Source organism: Notothenia coriiceps, unplaced genomic scaffold (genome assembly GCF_000735185.1).
Source record: "Notothenia coriiceps isolate Sejong01 unplaced genomic scaffold, NC01 NC01_scaffold00024667, whole genome shotgun sequence".
NCBI classification, from domain to species: domain Eukaryota; kingdom Metazoa; phylum Chordata; class Actinopteri; order Perciformes; family Nototheniidae; genus Notothenia; species Notothenia coriiceps.
This window is the reverse complement of record NW_011357368.1, coordinates 2,821,306-2,831,203: the sequence shown is the minus strand read 5'-3', so window position 1 is coordinate 2,831,203 and position 9,898 is coordinate 2,821,306. Positions and strand designations below refer to the sequence as shown.

At 42.3% G+C, this 9,898-nt stretch overlaps 1 protein-coding gene across 1 annotated transcript; it reads right to left on the bottom strand.

The window, feature by feature from the left end:
- Positions 1-7,663: 7,663 nt before the first annotated feature.
- bmp15 (bone morphogenetic protein 15) lies at positions 7,664-9,553 on the bottom strand. The gene has a single exon (XM_010782744.1). The coding sequence runs from the start codon at positions 9,551-9,553 to the stop codon at positions 8,552-8,554; it is 1,002 nt and encodes a 333-aa protein (XP_010781046.1). The 3' UTR covers positions 7,664-8,551.
- Between the last annotated feature and the right edge of the window lie 345 nt (positions 9,554-9,898).

The following is a 9,898-nucleotide window of genomic DNA, read 5'->3' as shown; positions in this document are numbered from 1 at the left end:
CACCAACAAAAGTTGTCCGGCAAGCAAAAGCACAAGACAAAAAACACACCTTTCCTCAACGGGGCACGGGCAGGGGCGCGGATCAACTCCTGAACAACAACAAAAAAAAAAAAACCGACGTTTTACCAGTTGATACCACAACGAAGGAGAAACACATAACAAGCCACAGGGGCCACTGAAAGACCAGCACCTAGGCGGGAATCTGGTCTTCCCGAAGAGGTACAGAGGAAGCCTGGAGCACAACGGCATTGTTGTTTTGTCCGGTGTCAGCTTTGAGGGGTTTCGCGCCCTTTGGCTTTTAGAGCAGGGCACCAAAGTTACGATGACGAAACATGACAAGACGCAGCACCAGTCGACTGCTGGCAGTGTGCCAAAAGAGCCGGAGCAAAACCGAAGAACCGTTCTGAACCTGAAAGCTCTAGCATGGGAGATCGAACCGAGGATTGCGTTGGTGTGAAGAGCGTATAAGAGAAATTTGGTTAGAGAACACAATGGTCTCTAGGAGGAGATTCAGTGATAAAGGGTGGGGGGCGGGGGGCGGGGTTACCTCTGGCTGCTGATTCGCTACAATGGTAACACAAGCCACAACACATCGTTAGTGACATCATACAAGTGGCCAACACTGATCAGCTCATCTCAGACAAGGTTTTATAGAAATGGCACGATCAGGAAAAAAGAGAGAGAACTTTTTCGCCCAACTTCAAGACAGAGGGGGGGGACACATGTTGATAAAGAGACCGAAAAGAGGCGGAACAGGATCAAAAGACATGAAAAATGATTTGCACAATTAGTCTGACCTTTTAAACACTCACTAAAGAACAGTTTAATAACTCAGGCCAGAGCACAGAAATCACATACTGCTTGTAATAGTGGAGTTGCCTGTAAGCTCCTTCATCACCCAAGGACCCTCCATAGGGACACGACGACTGACAGGAATCCAGGAATCCCAGAACATCCACTAATACATTACCACCGACATCGACGCAGCAGATTCCTGCCTGACAGGCTGTAGCAGCGCCTGACAGAGGTGAAGCTGAAGAAATGAAAGTTAATCCCATGTGCGAGCTAAATGCACCCACAGATGCAAAGTCAACTGGTTTAAATGCTGTACAATAAATCATAGCAATAATGAAAAAGATACATTTTGGAACAATGCAAGAATGAAACAATTGCTGGATCACAAAGTATGTGAGGGTGGTATGAGCCAAACCTGTCTAAAAAAACTTTTATGGTAAATTCTAAACCATGGCCATATTTGGGATTACTGCGCCTTTTCCTGCAATCACATCCTATTCATTTCATCATATTGTCTAAATCAGACTCACCATCCTTTTGATAATCTAAACCATTTCGTTATTCAGTTTGATGCAAATGACAATGGGTTTGAATTAATCACCAACTAACATTTACGACATACATCCCCTTGTACACACCTACACACTGTCTGACCCGAGTCCTGACGTCAATTGCGACGGATAAATGATTGAACATCTTTTTTGTTCGTTTTTTTTTTCATTTTTTTTTTTTTCTTTTAGTTTTTCTACGCTGGCGTTTTGGAACCTTTGGTAACCATTAATCAACTTTAGATTCAAACCACAGCACACGTCTTGAACTCAAATTCATTGATGGGACCAACCTCAACATTCGGAGACTTAACACTTTTATTACCATGTTTAGTGAAGAACTCGATTCTGAGGTGCAGATTCAGAACACGTGACAGTCTTAGATCAGAGCAGCACGCTGGTCATGGATTGTATGACCGGTTTGTTAAGGACGCTCACATCTGCAAAAGAATTCGGTCACTAACTCGGTCACTGCCACGATCCGCACTGCGCATGGTGCTAGATGGTCCCCGCCATATGGACAACTCCCATACGGCAACTCCAAATAGGACATTTGACGTCAGACGGGTCTAAACGTCTCAAATATCTATACAAAATACTTTTGTTAATGTTTATTTGAAATAAAATTAAGGATATTCATCAGTTTAATGTAATGTAGATATAACTTATGAATGCCATACAATTGCATACATTCAGTCAATATTCCTTCAGATGTGTGATAGCCGTCTAACAGAAGTAAAGTCCATCCCTCACTATTCTGACAATGCTACTTAAACCCAAAATAGACACAATAAAAAGAGTTGTCCTAAAAATAGTGGAAAAAGTCACGTTGTAATAAATAAACTCATCGCTCTCTTCAGATTTAATGGTCGGATTTTTGAGGTTTTTTTTTTTCCTGCTTGCCAAACGCGGGTGCACTGTGTCAAGTGTTCCTATTGAGCTGCCGTCATGTAGTTATCAAATATGGCGGACCATCTCGCACATGCCCAATGCAAGGTCGGGTCAGGATCGGGGATACAACCTCCTCATCTCCACCGCTCCCATGTTTTCTTTGTGTTGCCACTAAATTAGTCTCTCTCCGTTATGTACGCAGGGCTATGCTAATGCTAATAATGGCCGAAGCGAGGTAATAAAAGGGCGGCTTCACCAAAGCTTTGGAGTTTACGGGGCGTGGTTTGCAATCACCGCCAGCCAACAGACATAGGAACGTTTTTCTCGCCACGAAAAAAAAGACCTGCCTCAGCAAGGAGGGAAGAGGGGGGTAAAAACGGTTCTCATTAACCATTTAAGTTCCGGAGTGTTTTTTGGTGTGAACGCAACATTTTGGAACTAAATGGAAAAGTACTCGCGGGGAACGCGCCTAATCTTTCAGCTTGTGTCGTCTACAGACAGCGAGCAGGATCGAAAATAACCGGTTCCCAAAATCCTGAAATACCAATAACAAAGATATATAAAACAATATTATACCTATATATATACTATACATAACATAGATATATAATATGTACATATACTAGCAGTATACTGGAAATTATACATAAAGGGCAGCTTCCACACATCTCCTTTTCTCCTGCAACAGCTTATATGAGCTTTAATCTTAAATAAAAAGTTCCATTAAATGTTACTTCACTAATTCCCTTAAGAAAAGTGGCTGTGTCCACTTTAATCAGCTGTAAGTGCACGACAGTGTTTAATCTAGCTAAAGTCTACAACCAAAAACCAACTTGTCGAACAGAAGTGACGTGTGAACTTTGACCGCTCGATTAGGAGAGGGGATAACTCTAAACTTGGGACAAAACAGATCGAAGGATGAACCTCATCTGACCACGTTCAGTCCCACATGGATCAGGTCACAGAACGTGACTCACTCAAGAAATCGCTTCTCCGGACCGGCCCTTGACGAAAGCCAATAATTATCTGGCTTTAATTCAAGTCTCAGATAAGGATGAGCTACATTCGTAGCAGCGTCTCTATCTCGCATTAAAACGACATCACAATCACAGAACATAACCTTTAACAGCTCATATAACCGGAAGCATCCTGTTTTTTAACATCGTGTTTACATTTACAAAGGCATGGACTGGTTTCTGTGCAACTATCCAGATGCATGCATTGTAGTTTAAGCTTTAACACCATTCTAGAAAGGCTTCATTGACTGACCAGAGAAGACAAAACGTCAATGGATAGGTCGGGTGGCAGTTATTTGGTTATTACATCCAAGCCGCATGAACCTACCTCTGTGAAGCAAAATAAAAGCTTTTGAAAACTCAATCATGCAAAATACAATTAAACCTAAAATTAGCATATAGGGCCCATTTAAATTTTAAAAGGGGACCGTATCAATGCAAAGTGCACTTTTTGAGTGATTTTATACATATAAATGGTGTAACCTCGGTGTGTCGGGGGACTCGCGCAGCGTCAGAAATAAAACCCTCGTCTCTTTCCTCCCGTACCCAAAATCTCTAAAAACTGGGCGAACAACGGAAGCTGATCCCAGATTTGCGCCGATATGAACAGTAACATCCATTGAAATGGGAGAAACCCACACGGACCCTAACAAGATAAAACGTTCTATCAGAAACCAATGCCCGACTGTTTTTGACGGGTCGGTGCCGTTCACATTAGCATCGCTAACACTCAGAGCTAACCTGTACTGGAGAGCATGTGTGTGAAGAAGCAGGAAGTAAAAAGGAACTCACCTTGTGGTATAACCGGCAAGAGAGAAAGCCTTTGAGCTCCATACTGTTTCAGAGATAATCCTTGATAATCCATGATATGGCGTTTCATCACGGCAGTATTTAGTTTAGACAGTAGCTGCCGGGTCCCGCATGAGCTCAGCTCCTTTTTTATTCTTTCTGATAGGGCCGTGGGTCCAAACTTCCGATATTACGTCATATCGGACGCAAATCTGGATCAGCTCCGTTGTACCCCCGCTTTTAGAGATTTGGGTACGGAGGAAAAGAGAGAGGGTTTTATTTTCTGACGCTGCATGAGTTCCCCGACACACCGGGGACACATCTTTATGTATAAAAGACATCAAAAAGTGCATTTTGCATGATAGGTCCCCTTTAAAGCATGTCACAGTGGAGGCACAAAATACAATTTGAAACCTGAATATGAGCTTCATCGAGGCTTCATTGCTTCAGAAAGACAAATAATTTATTGTGTGAGGTCATTTTTGGAGTTTGGGTACAGAGTATCACGTCCAAGCTGCATGCATCCTACTTCTGTAAAACAAATAACAGCAATGACACACAGCCTACAGTAAATGCAAACATTGGAGTCGGTCTGTCTGACTCATTTCTTCACCTTTCACACACTTTCTTTCTTTCTCTCTGCACACGAGATCCAGGAAGAGACTGGAAGTGTTCTCTTTCCTGTAATAATTTACCTTTATGGCCCCCTTTCTGTCTGAGGTGATTAGTAAGAGGACACTTCCCATGTGTGACACGTGTGGCGTTTATGGGAACGTCTCAGAGTGAGTGTGTGTCAGTTCTGAACATTACAACATGTGTCAGAGCCAGGGACGTGCACAGGTACGGGCTAATGTTGCCGGGCAACGGCCCGTTTGCCATTTTTGTCTGACCTGCCCCTCTGGAGAGAGTGAGAGATTTTTTTTCTTTTTTATTGTGGCCGAATCAACATGATAAGCCCACAATTAGTATTGTAGCGTCTCGCTGCGGGAAACACACCTTGTCAGCGCTGTCATCTGCCCCCAGTCACGTGACTTTGTTTACAATCTTAAGGCCGCTACACACCAACCTGAGACCAAAGAACGCGTACCGAAGGCGTCCCGACTTTTACGTCCGCTACGTCGGCTACGCCGCCCGCCTACGAATGCACCGCAAAGACTCCAGTCGACGAGTGGCAATAACTGTCCTTACCAGCAGGCAGCGGTAGTGCGTATTCGTCATTCAAAAGAGGCAACAGCCAATCAGAGTGATTTCTTTGGCCGACTTTCTTTGGCCGTTTCAACATGTTGAATCGGCCGCGGGAGGTGCAAAATGTGCCGTAAAGTAACGACGGTGCGGGACACACCAACCTGAGTAGGGCGCCGCGAATGCCCGACTGCCTCTGAGGGCCTCTGACTCCCAAGATCGGGTAGGTGTGTCAGGGCCTTGACAGCTGGAAGCAAAGGAAAGCCCTCCGGCCTCCTATGGCTATGGTGATCATACCATGTGCCTGCCTGGAGTATAGAGGACAAACCAGGGGACTTTACTTCCTCTTGACACCGTCGGTTATTTACAAAAAAAACACCCAAATATACTTGTTCTAATTGTGCTTCTGTCTTTCTGTGTCTTTTACTCGCTCGCTCTCTTTTCTTGATCGCCCTCTCACGGGAAAACACTTCCATGTCCCGCTTCATTGTAAGATTTCTGCCATGTCTCTACCACTTTAGTTTGACCATCTCTGTTACTAAGTTATGTAATACTAAATAAATAAGTAATTAGATACCTTACCGTTACTGCGCTGATGATGAATGATAAGAATAAGAATAATGCGTAATCCGCAAAACAAAAAATGTGCCTGAATAACGAATTTAGCGCCCTTTTTCCAGTTTAGAGCAATAGCCCCTCCAAATGTCTGTGCACGTCCCTGGTCAGAGGAGATTAGGACGAGAAGGACACACACATCCCAAATCCCTCGATGAAAGATTCAGGGAGGTCCCGTAAAACCGTATAAACAGAATGTTACAGTAACAGATCCTCAGGCAGATCATATCAATATAAAAGACTCAATTACAGATTTGTTACTCTACTCATAAAACTCACTTACGTCGCCATGTTTTTGTTCATTTGTATGTTTTTATTTAAGCATTCAGTTTAAATGTAGGTGTGTATATGTATGTGTGCATATATGTATATCAGTGTATGTATGTGTAATGTATATGTGTATATATGTCAATCAACAGGTAAAGCAGATTAATAATAAAAATAATACTAACAATGCATAAAAATGACAATTATTGCAGATTATAGATTATAAATAAATAATTTAGGGACAAGGGGGCGAGATTAAATAAATTATGCTTCTTCTCGCTCATTTTCGAACACTAGATGTGGCACTGTTTATGTTGTTAATGTTGTTGTTGTAAATTTAATTTTTTGTTTTGATTTCTCTTACATGACTATGCACTGCAACATTTGTTTTGTTTTGTAATTATTTATTTTACTCGTTCGAAATAAATGTATCAATCAATCAATTAATCAATACATCTGTAATCTGTTAATTCCTTCATGTTTAAAGACGAAATTATTGCATCTCTTGTCTTAAACATCGGCTTTCTTTGCAGATAGGTTTGGTAGGAAATGGAGGATTTTCCTTTAACTTGTCGACCATAATACTTCCAAAAATCAGTACGAAAAATACTTCAATAATGACTTTTTTCATTATATTATCTACGACGTCATACAAGCCAGGGATGTGTTAATTTCATTCTAGAGAGTGAGTTTTGCAAGCTGTAAATCTCTGCATGAACACATTCTTGTTTTATCTTTTTAGTTATTTGACCTTTCCTTGCAGTTGGGAACACAGTCACTTATCTTGGGACTTGGCACTTTTTCCTTTGTGTAAATCCCACATGACCTCAAAGGCTCTCTGCTGATAGTGAGGTTAACAAAGAGTAAGAGGCAAACAGAAACATGTTGAGGAACATGTTTAGAGGCCACAGAGATCACAGCATACAACAAGAAACATGCACACACTTCACATTCAAGTACAAACCAGGACCATGGCTGGATTTTTGACGTGTTTGAAAGTTAATTATGTTGTTTTAGCAAAGAGCACCATCTGCTGGACTGAATGCAATAACGCACTATCCCATATGTTTTGTTATATGAACAATAAAGTCACTTCGGTACAGATTTCCTCACAATCTATTACGAAATGCTCTCCTGAATAAACTATAAATATGGTGTGTTATTTAAGAGGAATGCTTTAGGATATGTTGCTGCACAATCTTCTTACAAGCTTTAAATTCATGAACCAAACTACTTACAATTGTGACAGTTTTCTTAAGATAAATTTGATTGTATTGTATTGATTTCAATTTTCAACATAATCTCTTTTCATATTTAAATTGTATTATATGTTTGGTAAATCTAATCTATATTACATACTGATATACACCTGAACATCAGCAGGAGAGGACTCTTTAAAGTAGAGACACTACATACTGATATACACCTAAACATCAGCAGGAGAGGACTCTTTAAAGTAGAGACACTATACTGATATGAACCTGAAAATAAGTACAATTTTAAAAGACACAGAATACACTTTTCGACATCCTAAACAAATGAAAATAACTTAGGTTTTAGAAAACATGCATTTTATTTCATAATTCATATTCACTGGTAATAAAAATTGCATTCCTTTCCACTCCAACATTACCGTTCATCGTTCTTAACATTCAACAGTTATATTTTCTTAATCCTTAATTTTATGTTTTTTTTTTTCTAAGGCAGTTCAGCCAATAACAGCCTTTTTTTAAGTTTATAAATACATACAAAATGGAAAAGTTCTGACTGTAAACAGCAAAAGTGCGACGTCGCAAGGCCTTAACGGTAACTTTGTCCTTTAAAATACTTTTTTATAGCGTATAAACTCAGCGGCCTCAATCATTGCCATCACATTATATCCAGAAATGTTTTTTACACTATTTTTTTGGGAGAATCTGGCTCTGAAGAAGAAACACAGATCAGGTTTTGTAAAAGAACGATACAGAAGAACAACAGACGAATATATAAACAGTCACAAGAAAAACAAAATCATTACATGGCTGATTACGTGGTTTGAGGTTAGACATTGAAGATGGATCATTTTTCTTAAAATAGGTATCCCTGATGTTTAATCAATTGTATCAGATTACCCTGGAAGTTAGGTTTAGCATGTTAAATTACACTCAAGTAGCTTAAAATGCTTCCACATTCACCAGCTCCCTAGGAAAAATACATAAGTGACATTATAAATATTGCAAACAGCACATTCACAACTCTTCCCAGTGCTCTTCAGAACAAAAGGAACACCAGTAAATCCTCTCGCGGCTACTTCTTCTTCTTCTTCTTTTTAAAGTGCTTTCACAGGGACGGGGAAGATCTGAAACCACAACGACTTCCTGCTTCAGTCTCGAGCTCATTATGGTTAGTAGATCAAAGACTGACCCGCCAAATCTGCCCTCCCTTCTTGTAGTCTTTCAGTGCGAGTGTTCAGCGACATGTGCACGACTCGGCCACCATGTCCTCCAGCTCCTTGTACTCCACAATCTTCTTCTCCACCACCAACACGCTAATGGGCATGTACTTAAAAGGCACGCAGGATAAAGGCGGTAAATCCCCCACGCCCTGGTCGTTGATGATGGTCTGGATGATGGCGTGTCTCGGGGACTGGAAGCCGTACGTCAGTAACCTTGGGCAGTTTCCCTGGCAGAAACGCGGGTTGTACACCGGCGGCGCGATATAGTTCCTCCAACCGAGCTCATCGAAGGACAGGCGGAACGAGTGCAGCTTGCAGTGGTTCTTCGGCATGCTGGTTTTACGTTTCTCGTTGGGGAAGTCGGCGGAGGACGAAGGGGCGTTGGAGAAAGACGAGGAGGACGTTTGGGAGTTCTTCAGGACATCCACTGACGTGTCTGAAGACGGGAGTTCTTTGGATCGTCGTTGGCGGATGAAAGAAGGATGAGAGTGATGCAGTCGCTTCATGACTTCTTCACCTTTTGCCTCAAACAGGTAATCCCTCACATCCCGCTCCTGCTCCAGGTACAAAAGAAGAGCCGGGACATCCAGCTGAAGCGCTCCTCGCCATCTTTTCCCCCCTCGAAGACTCAGCCACCACGACGAGTACCTGCCGTCTTCCTTCCAAGGCTCGGTGCACCAGTACCGGGCGGTGAGGGTGAGGTGACCCCCGGTGCCATTTTGTTTCCTCTGCTGCAGGTGAGCGGTGATGTCGGTTTCAGACCATCTTTCGTGGGGCTCCAGGGTCACAACGCTCTCTTTGCCCAGCGAGGTGATCTGAGCCCTGCAGCGCAGAGGCTCAGAGGCCCGGGGAGTGGAGGAGGAAGAGGAGGAGGAGGGAGAGGAGGGAGAGGAAGAGCGGAGGTGGATGAACGAGGCTCTGATCAGCTGCTCCGAGGGAAGAGTGTCGAGGTTGTACTGGACTGTGAATCTGTAGTGGTAATCTGAAGGAGAGAACGAAACAACATATGAGGACATCAGAGAGTCTACACATATTCAGTCTCACCTATTTAGACTGCATCTTTGCTAAAAAATAAATAAGAATCTCGGTACTTGTGGGTTATCTGTCGCCACTTTTTAATAGCGGGTAGCTGGCTCCGCCACATGAACTTTTTCATTTCTCAAAATAACAAAACATTAATCCTAGGGGTTAGGGTTATTTAGAGCAGTGGTTCCCAAACTGGGGGGCCTGCCACCCTTGGGGGGGCGCCAAAGATCGCATGGGGGGGCGCCAGGCCTAGGATGATTTGAGGCCAAATATCATATTCAGACTTTTTTTTTTTTTTTTTTTTTTTAAACATATAATTGAAAAGCAATACATGA

Coding starts and splice junctions, on each gene's coding strand:
- bmp15 (XM_010782744.1), bottom strand. CDS start 9,553: ATGTCCTCATATGTTGTTTCGTTCTCTCCTTCAGATTACCACTACAGA.